At 41.2% G+C, this 17,927-nt stretch overlaps 2 protein-coding genes across 2 annotated transcripts; both read left to right on the top strand.

The window, feature by feature from the left end:
• The first annotated feature begins 5,746 nt into the window (after positions 1-5,746).
• Positions 5,747-10,312, top strand: LOC137966277 (UPF0481 protein At3g47200-like). Its single transcript, XM_068812858.1, has 5 exons — positions 5,747-5,859; positions 8,626-8,723; positions 8,842-9,371; positions 9,470-9,529; positions 9,614-10,312. Exons 1-5 carry the CDS (start codon positions 5,747-5,749, stop codon positions 10,310-10,312), a joined length of 1,500 nt encoding a protein of 499 aa, XP_068668959.1.
• Positions 10,313-15,209: 4,897 nt separating this feature from the next.
• Positions 15,210-16,619, top strand: LOC137966276 (UPF0481 protein At3g47200-like). The gene is made up of 2 exons (XM_068812857.1): positions 15,210-15,821; positions 15,906-16,619. Exons 1-2 carry the CDS (start codon positions 15,210-15,212, stop codon positions 16,617-16,619), a joined length of 1,326 nt encoding a protein of 441 aa, XP_068668958.1.
• Positions 16,620-17,927: the final 1,308 nt, after the last annotated feature.

The raw sequence follows: 17,927 nt of genomic DNA, 5'->3' as shown, positions 1-17,927 counted from the left end.
TATTTATAGTTTTGAGGGGGGGCAATGAATGTTGTAGATTGTATACACTTGTCATTGATCCAATGGTTTGGATCCTTCTAGACTATTCCACTACCATCTAGCTATGGACCTTTCTAGACTCTTATATACAATACAAGGGTGTATGCCCAAATGCATATACCGAACCCAACTTGGTGTATATGCGGAACCTTCTAGAGAGCTTCTAGAGATCCCTCCTTCTAGAACATGAGTTGGGCCATCCATAGAGGACTTGGGCAAGAACCTCCTCTAGGTATCCTCAAAGGGGTCATGGGCCCTATGAGTATGTTGTGGGCTTGGGCTCCGTGACATTCTCCCCCACCTAAATTACGCAACGTCCTCGTTGCGTTCCTTGTACATCGTGATCTGGTCCTCGAACTGCCATAGCGCCTCAACTTCTTCCCATGTAGCCTCACTCTCTGGCAATTCACGCCATTTCACTAAGTACTCCGTCTTAGGCTGGACTCCCCTTCGTCTCTTTACGTGATCACTGATGATGTATTCCACCTCTTTGTCAAATGACGAAGTCATCAGTGGTGGTGCGCGTTTGCTAACTCCTCATGAAGGATCCTCCGCATTTGCATGGTAGGGCCTCAATATGCTTGCATGAAAGACCGGATAGATCTTGAGGGATGGTGGGAGTTGGACTTGGTATGAAACCTTTCCAACTCTCTTGATGATGGGGTAAGGCCCTTCATATCTCCTTACCAACCCTTTGTGCTTACCGCACAAAGCCTTGAACTGTTGGGGTGGTAACTTTATCATAACGAGATCCCCCACCTTGAACTCAAGTGGCCGCCTCTTTTCATCCACGTAGGACTTTGCTATGTCAGCCTGTTCATGCCAGTTCTTGGCAAACTGGTAGGCTACGGGACTCTTGCCTTCATAGCTGGTCCCTACTGTCAATGGTGTGAGCGGTTGTTGGCCTGTTGCCAACTCAAAGGGGTTGTGGCCTGTTGACTCGCTCTTTTGCAAGTTGTAGCAAAATTGGGCCACATCCAAAAGTTTCACCCAATCTTTCTGATTTGCACTCACGAAATGCCTCAGGTATTCCTCCAGCAATGCGTTCGTACGCTCTGTATGTCCGTCTGTTTGGGGGTGAAAGCTCGTGGAGAAGCAACGTTCTGTCCCCAAGAGTTTGAACATCTCCGTCCAGAACTTCCCAGTGAACCGAGGGTCTCGGTCACTTATAATCGTCTTAGGGACTCCCCAATACTTTACCACATTTTTCAAGATCAGTCGGGCTGCTTCATCTGCAGTGCAATCTATTGGAACAACAATGAAGGTAGCATACTTGGAGAACCGATCTACCACGACTAAGATAGACCCCATCCCGTCCATCTTAGGCAGCGCTGATATGAAATCCATGGAGATGCTCTCCCACGGTCGTTCTGGCATAGGTAATGGCTCCAGTAACCCTCCCGGCTTTCTATGTTCAATCTTGTCTTGTTGGCAAACTAGGCAGGTCTTCACGTACTCGTTTATATCGTCTGCCATCCGGGGCCAATAGTATCTGGTCTCCAACAAGGCAAGGGTCCTTCTTTGCCCTGGGTGGCCAGCCCACAGGGTGTCATGGCACTCCTTCATCAATTCTCTTCTGAGGGTGCCCCACTTTGGCACATAAAGACGGTTCCCCTTTGTGTAGATAAGCCCATCCTCTTGCCAAAATCTCCTTGTCCTCCCATCTTCAATAGCTTGAATGATGCCTTTGGCCACATCATCCTTGGTAAGCCCTTCTCGTATACGGTCTGGCAAAGTCTCAGTAAGTTTGCTTATCGTGGCCACGTGGTCGAGCCTCAAGGCGGCAAGTTCAGCCTTCCGACTTAATGCATCCGCAACCTGGTTAATCCGCCCAGGCTTGTATTCTATCACCATATCAAACTCGGCCAGGAAGTCTTGCCAACACACTTGCTTCGGACTCAACTTCTTTTGAGTTTGAAAATAACTTGTAGCCACATTGTCCGTCTTGACAATGAAGCGAGAGCCAAACAAGTAGTGCCTCCACGTTCTTAGGCAATATACCACGGCCATCATCTCCTTCTCTTGAACGGTATACTTTCGCTCCGTCTCATTCAACTTCTGACTTTCATATGCAACAGGGTGCCTATCCTGTTCCAATACCCCTCCAATGGCAAAGTCAGAAGCGTCAGTGTGTACCTCAAAAGTTTTGGAATGGTCCGCCAACTTGAGCACTGGTTCCACCAACTTGAGCACTGGTTCTGCCATTACCGCGCCCTTAAGGTCCTCAAATGCCTCCTTGCACTGCTCCGTCCATAGCCATGAGACGTTCTTTTTCAACAAATTTGTGAGTGGAGCAGCACGGTACGAGTATCCCTCAATGAACCTTCGGTAGTAGTTGACAAGGCCCAAGAAGCTCCGCAGCTCTGTCACCTTTGTGGGTACCTCCCACTTTATTATAGTGTGGACTTTGGCCTTGTCCATCCATATCCGCCCATCTCCAATCCAATGCCCAAGGAATGAGACTTCCTTCAAGGCAAAAGAGCACTTCTCTCTCTTTACATAGAGAGAGTTTTCCCGTAGTACTTGGAAAACAATTCGTAAGTGGTCTAAGTGTTCCTTTAACGTTTGGTTGTAGACCACGATATCATCCAAGTAGACCACCACGAATCGATCCAAGTATGGATGAAAGATCTTGTTCATCAAAGTGCAAAACGTAGCTGGGGCATTTGTCAAGCCGAAGGGCATTACTAGAAACTTGTAAGCTCCATACCTGGTGACGCAAGTAGTCTTCGGCTCATCTCCTTCAGCAATCCGCACTTGATAGTACCCCGATCGTAGATAGAGTTTGCTAAAGTACCGTGCCTCAGCCAGCCTATCGAACAAATTTGCTATGAGCGGAATCGGATATTTATTCTTGATGGTTACCTTGTTGAGTGCTCGGTAGTCGATGCACATCCTAAGGGTCCCATCGTGCTTTTTCTGGAACAATACTGGGGCTCCATAAGGGGCTTTCGACGGTCGTATATATCCAGCATCCAGCAACTCTCGTAGTTGCCTCCGTAGTTCCTCCAGCTCAGGTGGCGACATCCGATATGGGCTAGCGTAGGGGGTCTTGAACCGGGCTCCAACTCGATTTGGTGATCGACCTCCCTCCTTGGTGGTAATCTCTTGGGCAGCTCTGGCGACATGACGTCCTTAAAATCACTAAGGACCTTCTCGACTTCTCGCGGCATGGGCATCCCGTCTTTCTCTTCTGACAAAGTGGCCAAGTAGGTTACCTCACCCTTCTTGAGGCCCTTGACCAACTGCATAGCCGATAACATATTTCCTATCTTCTTGCCATCCTTCAACACCGGGACCATGCAAGGTGCCTTCTCGTCCAGAAAGCTTAACACACTAGGCATAGGAATGACCTTGGCCGAGCTAAGGAACTCCATTCCGAGAATGACCTTGAAGTCATCCATGGGCACTACTGTCAAGTTAATGGTGCATTGCCATTCTCCTGCCTTAAAGGCAATGCTCCTTGCAACTCTAATCACTGGTTTAGCCTCAGAGTTGACCGTCTTCATCCTACTCACATCCTTCTCCAATTTGAGACCCAGCCTCTTGGCCTCTTCTCTTGAGATGAAGTTGTGAGTGGCTCTCGTATCAATCATAGCACGTGTGTTTTTGCCATTTAGACACACGTCTACGTACATGAGGTCCTTGACTGAATGGGCAGCAGGTTTTTCCACATGAGCATGCCCCTTCATGGCATTGAGGAGTCTAAGTGCCCCCATCTTAGGCTCCTCCTCATTCTCGCTCTCCTCCTCATGGCCTTCCATGTTCACCAACAAGGCATTGAGAGCTTTCTTCTTTGGGCACTCAAAAGCTCTATGGTCTCCGTCACAAATGAAACAACCAGAGCGACGAGGGACGAACTTACCTTTGCCCTTTTGATCATAGCTGGTTTTCTTGCCTTCTTCCTTTTGGTACTTCGGTTTGTCTCCCCTGCCTTTGCCTTGGTTAGGCTTGCCCTTTTTGTCTTTGTTTGAACCCTCAACCTTCTTTGTGAATTCGACCAACTTCTCTGATGTTGAGAGTGCAGTGGCCAGGTCTTGAACTCCCCGCCTTTGCAACTCTTGCTCCGCCTAAGGTTGCAAACCGTCCATGAAGAAGAAGATCTTGTCTTTCTCAGCCATGTCAAATATATTTAGCAGCAAGGCTGTGAACTGGTTGACATATTCTCGAATAGACCCTGTATGTTTTAACCGCTTTAGATCCTTTCGAGCTAAGTACTCCACATTCTCTGGGAAGAATTGAGACTTGATCTCCTTCCTGAAATCTTCCCACGTTGCTATAGTGCAACGGCTTTCGTTCACATCACCGTACCTCCGTCTCCACCATAGTATTGCATCGTCGGTGAGATACATAGTGGTTGTATCCACCTTCAAGGCTTCCTCCGAAATCTTGGTGACTTTGAAGTATTGCTCCATTTGCCAAAGAAAATTCTCGAGGTCCTTGGCATCTCATTTCCCATTGTAGCTCTTAGGTTCCGGGACTTTGACCTTTGGAGCAAACTCCCTCGGTCCAAGCCCTCCCCCAGAAGCTACCGCCTTCTCCAATAGGGTCAATCGAATTTTAACATCTTCGAGCTCAGCTACTTCTTCGCGAAGGTTAGTCATTTCTCCTTCCATAGTCTCAAGCCTTTCTGACATGCTTTCAACCTTCTCTGTTGTCCTTTCATTCAAGGTTTTAAAAACCTCTATTGCACTTCGCATGTCGGCTTCAAAACTATGCAAGGCATCTACAAAAGCGTTCTATTTGTTCAAACACTCAGAGAGAGTTTGTTCGAACTTACCGGCCCGAGCCTCCAATATAGACATACGACCATCCAAAGCCGATTCCCGACCACGGTCCCTTGACCTATCTCTTTTCGTCTTTGAAGACTGGCCCTCCACCGGCACGTTGGTCACTTGGGAATCGCTAGCCATGACGTAGCAACAATCCTCAGCAATTCCCCTTCTCGAACCGAAGCTCTGATACCAACTGTCACGGGGTCACAACTCTTTTGCTTAACCCGTGCGGCACTTGTGTGCAAACTCCTTTTGCAAAGACACAAGTCAGCCTAACTCTCACTCTTACTTGCAAGGGCTACACTCACTCGCCCCATGAAAGCAATAAGAGAACTTAAGAGGACTCAAGGGACTTACTCAAGAGAGATTGTATTACACTCCAATGAGTTGTGTACAAATGAGGGACTCTCCCCTATTTATAGTTTTGAGGGGGAGCAATGAATGTTGTAGATTGTATACACTTGTCATTGATCCAATGGTTTGGATCCTTCTAGACTATTCCACTACCATCTAGCTATGGACCTTTCTAGACTCTTATATACAACACAAGGGTGTATGCCCAAGTGCATATACCGAACCCAACTTGGTGTATGTGCGGAACCTTCTAGAGAGCTTCTAGAGATCCCTCCTTCTAGAACATGGGTTGGGCCATCCATAGAGGGCTTGGGCAAGAACCTCCTCTAGGTATCCTCAAAGGGGTCACGGGCCCGATGAGTATGCTGTGGGCTTGGGCTTCGTGACAATATGCTCCCATCAAAGCAATTCTAGGTATCTTAATTTCTCATTGTGACAATGTAATTTGTCTTTTTGTTTTGTTTTCTTTGGTGATGGAAGAAAATGGGTGTTCCAGCGAAACTACCTTTCGTTAGAGATAAAGAGTGATGGAGTGCTACTAATGGATACTGGAAGTGTTTTTTGAGCCACAGGATGCCATGGGGAGAAAGTTCATGAGCAAGATCATTGCCTTGACTTCTATAATTGACAACATTTATGACGTGTATGGGACAGAAGAGGAACTGCAACTGTTCATTGATGCGATTGAAAGGTTTCTCATTCTTGAATTTCTTTAGTCATTTGGTAACAAATGACTTGCTCAGGTGGCAAACAGAGGTTTCAGATCAGCTCCCATAGTACATGAAACTTGTGCTTTTAGACACAATCAAACAGACTTTGACGATGAGTTTGGACCAGAAGGAAACTCTTTTCACACCTTCTACACAAAAGAAGCTATAAGGAACTTAAAGCTCTCCCGGCGTTCAATTATCATGGAAATTTCGACTTTCTTTCAAGGATCACCTTAGCTTGGATCACCTTAGTCTTCAATGCATGCATTGTGAAAAAACTATGCAAAAATGAAATTGGATATAAAAGAAACAAAAAACTCAGAACTAGAAGACGAGTTTTTCACTGAATCAGAATGATTTCTTATAACAATTCTATGCTTATTTATTGGTAAATAAGAGATCATATGAATCCTTAAATAAATGAAACAAAATTTCTTAATTAATATAACTAATTATGTGATATGCGTTAATCAAACACATCAAGAGATCTTCTCTTGATTTTAAGAAATCAAGATAAATCAATTTCTTGATTGGTTTGTCATTGACTTACTAAATTATAACATAAATTACAATGAATTACAAGAATTTACAAAAAAAAATGTTATTCTCTTAACATGGATCACCGTGTTGGGTTTGTAATGCATCCATGAAGACTTAGATCTGAAAGTAGAATGATCAGGTATTGCTTGCTTTCTCCTAGGGGTGGCATCGAATCGAGCCAAGCCTGAACCTGCCTATGTTCTAGCCGGGTTTGATTTAAATATTTCGAACTCGAGCTTGAGCTGAGGCTAGCATCGAGCCTAAAATTGTAATCGAGCTCGAACCCAATAATTTTAACCAAGTTTGAGCTCCAACCTACATTTAAAACTTTGCTTAAAATACATGTTAAATAAATTGTATATAAAATTATCTATACACTCTGCATAAAGTTATTAATAGAAATTGCATAATTATGCAAAAACTTTAGTCAATAATCAAGCACAAGTACACCCAAGAATTAAAATTACAAACAACCATACTCTCAAGTGAAATTACACCCAAGAAATGCACTTTGGGAATAGCTACTTGTTTATAGCCTTGTCGTCTTCAAGTGAATTTCTTTACTAGTATAAGTAAAACTACCAAAAGCTAAAACAGGAAAGTATTCCCATCTCAGAATCGAACAACAAAAACAACACCAGCCATGAGATTACACTAACATTAGATTCATGAACATGTGCATGTGAAGCTGTGATTATACAAGTACAGAAAATCCAACTGAAACGACAAAAGGGTAGTGTTTAGTGGTTCTACTGGAGGTACAGTTTGTTCAAAAAGAAGACGATGGGAACCCACCAATGTGGAGTGATGACTTTGAGTTCATGTAAATGTGTAGGAGCTAGGTTTTGAAATACCTAAAATTGAACAACTAGCAAAACAAATTAAATTGGTCGGAATCTTCATATCCACAGGGAAGGGTCATATAAACAAATCCACTTTTCTGTACTTCTTGGTATTTTTCCTTGATTTCTTCATTCGGGGTAGCCATCAGAGACAAAAGGAAAAAAAATCTCTTGTGGCCGAATCCCTATTCTATTTTAATATCTCCAACAAAATAATACAATGGAAAAACAAAAAAAATCAACAGAATGCAAGATCGAAGATAAATAATAGAATACAAAAGATAAAAATGAAAAAAAAATCACTGTTACATAGGCGATGAAAAAAAACAAAAGATAAAGAATAAAAGAACTTACCTCTGTTTCCCTCCCCCCTCCCCCACCACACACACACACACACACACATCCAAATCCCCATTTTCAATCACGAACTGCTGCCACCTGTCGAATCCTGACTTTCCCTATCCCCCGAATCCCCGGTTCTGAAGAATAAAGGATGAAGCTCCGTGCTCAGGTCCTCGTTAAGTTAATGAGCCGACTCGCGTACATTGAATAAAACCATGGTTCGGTCAAACTCAACTCGTTAACTAAAACGAACATAATCTGGATCTCGAACCCGAATCTGATCGAGCCGGAACAGAACCGAACTCGAGCCGCTCGCGAACCGGTGTGGTTCATGCAACTCCTACTTTCTCCATCTCTGGTGAGCCTTTATAGAATGTCCACTCCAAGACAGAGCTCAATCATTCAGTTCAAGCAATTTCCCTTTCATAATACGGAGATGGGTTGAGAGGTGACAATGAGTATAAGAACGAAGCTACCTTTTTGTCACTTTGCTAATCAATTTCAAGACCATTTTCCTTTCTTTCTTCCACCTCAAGGCCATACTGGGTCTTTTTCTATTGCGGAAAAAAAGACCCTATAAAATCACAGATGCGTGACGTTCACGGCCATTCATTTGCATGGATATGCTTCATAGTCATTATCTCAAGAACATTAAGACGCGTCTTGGGAAACCCTGGGTGGAAAAAAGAAGTAAAGAATACAAGTAGGTATAGCAAAAGGCTGTGGAGCAACCAATGATCAATCCAGCGCTCAGTTTTTAAACTCATTCATCTTTTCTTCAGTTTTATCCGTTAAAAGAAGTTAACCAAAAGGAGAATATAATATTGAAAAAACTGGAGTAATGGTTACAAGACTTGTATTAGTACTGTCCAAAGGGTTCTTGAAGTAGCTTTGCTTGAGGTTGAAACTCCACTCATGGCACGTCTTCCATTTCTTCGTGCTCTTTCTGCGGAATTCATGAAACACAGTGTCGTCGATGTTTTTACTTGAGCGACCTTACCAAGCTTATGAAATCTAATACAGCAAGCCCACTGATGGTGAATTGATGAACCATGGTAAGCAAATTGAAAGACTATCACAGGGACAAACGAAGCTTCGTTCGTTGACGCTTTCTGGGTGCAGTAGTCAAGTCAACAAACAAGGCAGACAAGGAAAAGAGATGGTGCTTGAAACTTGAATCTCAATCTGCCTAGTAATCCATCGCCTATATAAAGGCTATTGTATCTGTGTCTTGGTCAGGCTCTTCTGTAAAAGCTCATCCAAAGAGGGAAGAAATTAATCAAGGAAAACCAGGTGGTTGTGCTCCTTACTGCACTATGGCTTCCCAAAACGCCAATCGGATCGATCCTGAAAACCTTACTCGGAGGTCTGAGCATCTGAGGATCGAAGTGGGTCGACTTCAAAGGATTTTAGATAATCCTGTGGAAGCAAAACAACAGGATAGGCGCTTCTTACCCAGAGTACCTTCCTATCTTGTCGAACGGAACGAGAATTTGTATAGGCCAAAGCTGGTCTCAATTGGTCCATATCATCACAACCAGGCATACTTGAAGCCGATGGAAGAGTATAAGGTCAGAGCTCTACGCAAGTTCATTGAAAATTCAGGGAAAACTTTGGATGACTTCAAGAGGGCATTGGAGGATGATGTGAATAAGCTAATGGATTCATACAAGGACTTAGATGCAGAAGGGTGGGATGAATGCAAGTTCCTGGAGCTGATGATAGTTGATGGCTGCTTCATACTAGAGTTTTTCAGACGTTTGCCTTTCGTAAGAGCGGTGGTTACAGTGATCCTGTGTTTGGAATCGATAGACCATTTACCTACTTTAGCGCTATTTTAGAAGACATCTTTATGTTGGAGAACCAGGTACCTTTCTTGGTGCTGGAGAAATTGCTAGCTGTTGAAAACTTGATCACAGTTAATGCGGTGAGTCTCTCCTTTCAAACAAAACTGGGTATCTTATGATTTCATTGAAATTTGTTTCTGATATTTTGTTCGATCTACCAATAGGTTGAGCACTTGGATGAATGTTTTGGCGATCTTCTTCCCAAGGCACATGAACTATACAGAGGAGACAATCCTATACATCTATTGGACTTACTCTGGACCAAAATTATAGGAAGACGTGTACAGTCTATTCCAAAACTTCCAAATTTTGAAATATTGGAAGTTAGAAGTGCAAGCACATACAAGAAAGCCGGGATTGTGTTCAAAGGATACCAAACCAAAAGCATTTCAGCTGGAATTAAACTAGAGAATAGAGTCCTTGATCTCCCAGTTAATATACTTCGTCTCCATGAGACTCAGCGTGCAAATCTCTTAGTTTACGAAAATCTTCGTCTTGGGAGTCTAGAAATTCATTCGTATTTTTCTTTAATGAGAGGTCTTCTGCAATCAGTAGAAGATGTTCGATTACTTGGAATACATTCATTGACTGAAGCTGAGAGGATCCTTAACTCACTCAAGTATATGCATGATTTGATTCCAATGGCCGTAGATGCAGAAAGTGATATCTTGCCCATGGTTGAGCAGCTAAATGGGTACTACAAAGCCAGCACAAAGAAATGGAAGAGACACTTCCGGGAGTGGAGTGACAACCTCAACAAAATCTACTTCAATAACCCTTGGACGGTCCTCTCATTGATTGGAGCTATGGGTTTCTTAGCATTTACCCTCTGCCAAACTGTCTTTTCAGCCCTCTCCTATTAGAGTCCACACGGCTGATTGCCTTCTGCTCTTCAATATCTTCATTAGTGACAATCGTAATAAAGCCTACCATTTGTTGTGCTTTGGACTTTTTTAAGTTCATACATATACTAATGGCTAATATTGTGAAATGACATAGTAATATTTGTAAAACAAGAGGTTCAAGCCTACATTTTGAATGAGAATTTTGAATGTAAAACAAGAGGTTCAAGCAAGGTGTTTCTAGAATATTTTTACAAAATGGATTCAGATCCTTACTTGGATTTGAACCCATTTAAATGAAGAAAGGCAAAAAAGAATGTGCATCCCACTTACTGAAAGCTTCATAATTAAATAAGGTGTCGAACCCTCCATTAGATCCGATCGCATAAGCAAAGTGGATTCGAATCCAAGGACTAAAAGAAACTTGTAAAGAAGGAAATATTTGAAACCAATCAATAGGATGCTAATGAACAAGCAAGTAAAGAAAGAAAAAATAATGCAAACCTGAGTTACAAAATGTTTTGGAATTAAAGATGTTTTGAGCCTTGTATGGAAAATGCACACAATTGGAGTTGAACCCATGGGTTGGTTCAAAACCCATAATGAGATGAAAAAAACAACAACAAGGATGCGAACCCGAGTTACAAAAACTTTTGGAATTAAAAGTGGATTAGAACCATGTAGGAAGCTGAATCCTATGGAGTCGAACCCATGGGTGGATTCGACTACCAAATCGAAGCATTAGAAACATATTGCTAGTAAAAAAATGATTTATTAATTATTTTTAATAACTCATAGCGGCTGGAAAATGTGCTAAATGTTAAAATCGAGTCAAACTTTAAAATATGCTTGCCCACATAAATTTCTAAGTTCCTAAGTGTTCCTAAGGGGGGGGGGGGGGGGGGGGGTTAGTCAACTTGAAGCCCAATATGAAGATCAGCCGCATTATGCCATTCATGAGTTTACGTCGTTAGTGGAGCGCCAGACTTCATGTTATCGGGATGCTGGGGATGACGGAACATCATCTCCACGATATAAAAAAATGGAAAGTGGTTTCCGGCCCTTTTTGCCATTCATCCGGATGAAGGGAACGCGGGGTTCGAACCCCCGACATTTTTTCTTTCCCTCTCTCTCCTCTCTCGCTCTCTTCTCATTTTCGTTTTTTCTCCCTCTCTCGTCTCCCTGTGCCCCCGACGCTCTGCTCTCTCTCTTCTCTCGGACTCTCCTCTCCGACCTCCGTCTCTGCTCCCTCTCTTCTCCGGCCTCCGTCTCTCGGTCTTCTCTCGAACTCGCCCTCTCTCCCGCACCCCCTCTCTCGTCTTCGTGCCTCCCTCTCTTCTCTCGGACTTGCTCTCCGTTTTTCTCTCTCGCTTCTCCCTCTCGGCCTCCCTTTCTTCTCTCTCTTCTCCCTCTCTTCTCCCTTTCAGCCTCCCACTCCCTTCTCTCTCTCTCTATTCTTTTTTCCCCCAAAATACATTCCGATTTTGTTCGATTTCCCCATTTCGATTTTGATTTTCTTCGATTTTGATATTTGGGCATCGATTTCCCCATTCGGCTTCGATTTCACCCTTTGGCTTCGATTTTCCCCAAATTTCAGAAGGTATGACTAAACCCTAATTTTTTTCCATTAAATTAGTGTTTATTTGATTTAATTTTAGTTTCAGTGCCTAATTGGGGGTTATTTGTGCATAATTGTGGGATTTTGGGTTATTGTTTTGGGTCTAAATTCTTGATTTGGTTTAGGGTTTATTTTTAGGGTTTGGTGCTCGGTATTTAAGGGACCTAGAATTAGGTTTTAGGGTTTATGGTTAAGGATTTATGGTATTTTTAGGGATTAGGGTTTTTAAGGTTTAGAGGGTCTAGGGTTTTAAAGGTTTGGGGGCTTTTGTGTTTTTAAGGTCTAGGGTTTTTTGGGTTTAGAGTCTGGAATTAGGGTGTAGGGTTTAGGGCTTTTAAGGTTTAGGAGGTCTAGCGTTTAGGGTATTAAGTTTTAAAATTATTTTTTAGGGTTTAGAGTTTAGTAGGTGATAGGGTTTAGGGTTTAGGGACTTTAGGGTTTGATGGTTTAGGGTTTAGGTTTTATTAGGGGTTTTTTAGTCCAATTCAAACAAGGTTGAGTCGCCTACACGGGCTTCCATTAGCCAACGAAACCCGACCCCCATCACTGACGAGGTACAGTTCGTAGTGACTATGAAGTCATATGGGCCTCTACCAGGGGTGTTCGGTGAATTTGGACTTGATGTGTGTGTTTTTGCATTATTTAGTGCATATGCAGTAGTGAAAATAGTTTGATTAATTTCGAAATGTTTTAGAATGTTGTTGAGAATTTTTGAAGTGTTATGGAATGTTTTTGCCAAGTGGTGAGGAGATTCGGGTGTTATACATATCCACCACATGGTATTCTATTTTTTATGGTTTGTGTTTCTGTGACGGGTAAAGGTTGTCTGATAAAGTTTTTTCCATGAGGACCATCTCGAATTTAGATTATACATGGTTGTAAAAATACAACCAACTGCTCGACCATATGACATTTGGACCTTCGAAGATGACAGCAAAATCATGGAAGAAAACATACCAAACGGTAACGAGCTGTATAAACATCAGTGGGTTCAGTTGGGATGCAACCACACAACAGTTACTGCATGTAATTCTGTATGACTTGACTATATAAAGGTCAGTAAATCATGATGTACTATAAAATATTTTTTATATTTTCCGCATTAGTATAAATCTATTCCAAGACGTCTAAAGGATGTTTTATTCTTGTAGGAACATAGAGATGCTGAGAAGTACAGACGTGAAGGTTGCCCCCTGTACGACAAATTAGTTGTGATAGTGGGAAACACAACAGCCAGGGGGACTTTGCCCTCTTGCTAAGGATTAGGGACTTTGCCCTGTTTTTATGTACTTAGTTCAGTAGCTGTATTTTTGGTCTATTTTTAATGTCAGATTCATATGCTCTTTTTGTGTACATTTGAACAAGCCTTACTGGAAGCTTTCTAACTCATGGTCTGTCTGTCACCGCCTGTTCATAAATCTTTTTCTTAATTTAGTACTTCAGCAATCGCAGATGACTATAGATTTTTCTGTTTCAGCAAGTCCCAATTCTAATGCATGTTTGGTAATGCCAAAGCTCCTCTCTTAAGGTTGGTTTCAGAATCTACAAATGTGAATGCTCGTAATTTGCCTGTGTTCATGCTCCTAATGGTGCTACTTCTTACCACATTCTGCAGAGTCTTGAACTATTCTTTCTCCTCCTTCTGATTGATTATTTGTAGCAGACACTAGAAGAAAAAAAATGAAGAAGGCAAGTGGGAGAACAATTATGATGATCGAAATTTGAACCAGACCAGAAATTTCTCAAGCTTTTTGTCCTGACGCTCAGTAGCGTTCAGGCTCTTTAGTCCAAAAAAATAATTTTTTTATCAAAATTTGTTGATATTGCTGATATTCCTCGTAAAACAAAAAAGATGAAGCTATGTTCTTGACGTTCATTCGTTTATGTTATTTTTAACATTATTTATTTATTTATTATGATTAATCATGTGTACAGTTAATTAACTCATATAATTACTATATTAATGTACAATAAACGGTAATCTTTAACTAATATAATATATAATTAAATTAATTAATACATTAATATATTTTAGTTAAACATTAAATTAATTATTCGTGTAGTAATAATATTTATTTTACCTAATTTAATGTTTAAGTATTATATTTTAATTAAGTATACTTTACAAGTTATTAATTCTCTTATTTTCTGCGTTTTCCTCATTTGGGGGCACTAATACTGGAAATTGTTTTCCAGTGGACATAAACTCGTCCACACTAACACCCATTTCGAAGATGAAGATCATGTAGATGCATGAGATGAAAATGAAAATGAACTTCAAATTTTAAGTTTATTGACTAACCTCCCCATAGGGAGCATTGACATTTTTCCTATTACATGTACAAAAGAAATGGAGTTATCTAATGAAATTCTAGCACCAAACTTATTTGAGATAAAGGCAGCTATTGTCTTGGGTACCAAAACATGCCCTTGATGCCCTCTGGATCAGCTTCAAATCCTAAATTTCTGTAGAAATCAACAACTGCAGGGAAGAAGTAATATCCATTAGGTAACCTCTAAAGTAGAATGCACAGGTATTGCTTGCTTTCTCCAATCTCTGATGAGCCTTTAAAGAATGTCCAGTCCAAGACACAGCTCAATCGTTCAGTTCAACCAATTTCGTTTTCATGATAATGAGACCCGTTGAGAGGTGACAATGAGTATAAGAACGAAGCTACCTTTCTGTCACTTTGCTAATCAATTTCAAGACCATTTTCCTTTCTTTCTTCCAATTCAAGGCCATACTGGGTCTTTTTTCTACGAAGGAAAAAGACCCTATAAAATTACAGTGATGCGTGGTGTTCACGGCCATTCATTTGCATGGGACCAAGACGCGTGTTAGGAAAAGAAGTATAGAATTCTAAGTAGGTATAGGAAAAGACTGGAGCAACCAATGGTTACAAGACTTGTATTAATCAACCACCATTCATGAAACACCGCAAGTCAAGTTTTAGTCCTGTTTTCTGATTATATACACTCGATCTTCTCAGGGTGAAATCTGATACAGCAAGTCCACTGATCGTGAATTGATGAACCATAGTAAGCCAATTGAAAGACTAGCACAGGGACAAACGAAGCTTCGTTCGTTGACGCTTTCTGGGTGCAGTAGTCAAGTCAACAAACAAGGCAGACGACGAACAGAGAAGATGCCAGAAACATGAATCTCAAACTGCGAAGTAATCCATCGCCTATATAAAGGCTATTGTATCTGTGTCTTGGTCAGGCTCTTCTGTAAAAGCTCATCCAAAGAGGGAAGAAATTAATCAAGGAATACCAGGTGGTTGTGATCCTTACTGCGCTATGGCTTCCCAAAACGCCAATCGGATCGATCCTGAAAACCTTACGCGGAGGTCTGAGCATCTGAGGATCGAAGTGGGTCAACTTCAGAGGATTTTAGATAATCCTGTGGATGCAAAACAACGGGATAGGTGCTTCTTACACAGAGTACCTCACTATCTTGTCGAGCGGAACGAAAATTTGTATAGGCCAAAGATGGTGTCAATTGGTCCATATCATCACAAGCAGGCATACTTGAAGACAATGGATGAGTATAAGGTTAGAGCTCTACGCAAGTTCCTTGAAAATTCAAGGAAAACTTTGGATGACTTCAAGAGGGCATTGGAGGATGATGTGAATAAGCTAATGGATTCATACAAGGACTTAGATGCAGAAGGGTGGGATGAATGTAAGTTCCTGGAGCTGATGATACTTGATGGCTGCTTCATACTAGAGTTTTTCAGGACGTTTGCCTTTCGTAAGAGCGGTGGTTACAGTGATCCTGTGTTTGGAATCGATAGACCATTTACCTACTTTAGCGCTATTTTAGAAGACATCTTTATGTTGGAAAACCAGGTACCTTTCTTGGTGCTGGAGAAATTGCTAGCTGTTGAAAACTTGATCACAGTTAATGCGGTGAGTCTCTCCTTTCAAACAAAACTGGGTATCTTATGATTTCATTGAAATTTGTTTCTGATATTTTGTTCGATCTACCAATAGGTTGAGCACTTGGATGAATGTTTTGGCGATCTTCTTCCCAAGGCACATGAACTATACAGAGGAGACAATCCTATACATCTATTGGACTTACTCTGGACCAAAATTATAGGAAGACGTGTACTGTCCATTCCAAAACTTCCAAATTTTGAAATATTGGAAGTTAGAAGTGCAAGCACATACAAGAAAGCCGGGATTGTGTTCAAAGGATACCAAACCAAAAGCATTTCAGCTGGAATTAAACTAGAGAATAGAGTCCTTGATCTCCCAGTTAATATACTTCGTCTCCATGAGACTCAGCGTGCAAATCTCTTAGTTTACGAAAATCTTCGTCTAGGGAGTCTAGAAATTCCTTCGTATTTTTCTTTAATGAGAGGTCTTCTGCAATCAGTAGAAGATGTTCGATTACTTGGAATACATTCATTGACTGAAGCTGAGAGGATCCTTAACTCACTCAAGTATATGCATGATTTGATTCCAATGGCCGTAGATGCAGAAAGTGATATCTTGCCCATGGTTGAGCAGCTAAATGAGTACTACAAAGCCAGCACAAAGAAATGGAAGAGACGCTTCCGGGAGTGGAGTGACAACCTCAACAAAACCTACTTCAATAACCCTTGGACGGTCCTCTCATTGATTGGAGCTATGCTTTTCTTAGCATTTACCCTCTGCCAAACTGTCTTTTCAGCCCTCTCCCATTACAGTCCTCACGGCTGATTGCCTTCTGCTCTTTAATGTCTTCATTAGAAACAATCGTAATGAAGCCTACTTTTGTTGTGTTTTGTGCTTTGTTAAGTTCATAAATATGCTAATATTGTGAAATGACAAAGTACTATTTGTAAAACAATAAGTTCAAGCCTTCATTTTGAATGAGAATATTACTGCAAGCAAGGTGTTTCTAGAATATTTTTACAAAATTTCTGAGTTCCCAAGTGTTCCTAAGTGATTTCTTATAGTGAGAGGCAAAAAAGAGCCCTTAGCCAAACTCGCTATCAACTTTCCACAATTCGTATGGCCTTTAGCTAACCACGATGAACTTTCAACTTGGTTGCTTTGCTGGACATACGATGTAGTTTGACCTCAACATCACCTAGACTTTACTGTAAGGGCAAATGCTCCCATCAAAGCAATTCTAGGTATCTTAATTTCTCATTGTGACAATGTAATTTGTCTTTTTGTTTAGTCTTCTTAGGTGGTGGAAGAAAATGGGTGTTCCAGCGAAACTACCTTTCATTAGAGATAAAGAATTTGTAACCTCATTTGAAAACTAGGTTCCTTTACTTTAGCTGCCAGACAAAGAAAAAAGAACACCACATACGAGACATTCAAACTCCAGGAAAAAGGTAAAAGGTAATATAAGGTGTTAAAATACAAGTTCAAAGGTATTTTGGTCATTTCCTCTATTTTCAATATTACATTTTTCTCTTATAGTATGGTTATTAGATAGAGAATGTCTTATTTTATCTCTAGTTGCTTTTTCATTCAATTTAGATATTTTAGGAGATATATAATTTTGAATATTGAAGGGCATTTTTATCATTTTGTAAATTTTCACGTAAACCCTGAATATAAAGAAGCAGGAAGGGCCTTTCTGGCTCGAATTCCAAGGCAACGAAGCTGCCCCTCTTCCATAAATCCTTTTTCTCTTCTATTTTCTCTCCAAATCACCTATTTTTCATGGTATCAGAGCAGTAACGCAAGTCATGGGCAAGTTTCTTTGGATTTTGTGGATCTTTTCTCCATTTTCAGCAATCTCCTTGAAGGTTTTTCCCGGATCTGGACTGGACTGCTAATGATTATTGCTTCTATTTGATTGAATGTTGAGATTTAGAAGTGTTTGATGATCCCAATTTGAGGAAATTTCTCAAATCTGCTTACGTCATCAACCTAGTATTTGCATCATCATCCATATAGCCTACGCCATCTTGATTTCTTGCAATTAGTCCATTCTTTCATTGATTTATTGTCTCAATTGCTGGAATTGCTGGATTGCTGGAATTCCAATGGCCGTAGATGCAGAAAGTG

Source organism: Aristolochia californica, unplaced genomic scaffold (assembly GCF_029961685.1).
Source record: "Aristolochia californica isolate CCGP_79_NKW_82.1479 unplaced genomic scaffold, dmAriCali1.0.hap1 SCAF_5, whole genome shotgun sequence".
NCBI classification, from domain to species: domain Eukaryota; kingdom Viridiplantae; phylum Streptophyta; class Magnoliopsida; order Piperales; family Aristolochiaceae; genus Aristolochia; species Aristolochia californica.
The sequence above is the reverse complement of the archived record's forward strand: the minus strand, read 5'-3'. Positions and strand labels throughout refer to the sequence as shown.

Bases quoted from the DNA above. Each gene is read 5' to 3' on its own strand.
- LOC137966277 (XM_068812858.1), top strand. From the start codon at position 5,747: ATGGGGAGAAAGTTCATGAGCAAGATCATTGCCTTGACTTCTATAATT. The intron at 9,372-9,469 runs GTAAGAGCGGTG...TTGGAGAACCAG, and splicing joins TTTTCAGACGTTTGCCTTTC to GTACCTTTCTTGGTGCTGGA. The intron at 9,530-9,613 runs GTGAGTCTCTCC...ATCTACCAATAG, and splicing joins ACTTGATCACAGTTAATGCG to GTTGAGCACTTGGATGAATG.
- LOC137966276 (XM_068812857.1), top strand. From the start codon at position 15,210: ATGGCTTCCCAAAACGCCAATCGGATCGATCCTGAAAACCTTACGCGG. The intron at 15,822-15,905 runs GTGAGTCTCTCC...ATCTACCAATAG, and splicing joins ACTTGATCACAGTTAATGCG to GTTGAGCACTTGGATGAATG.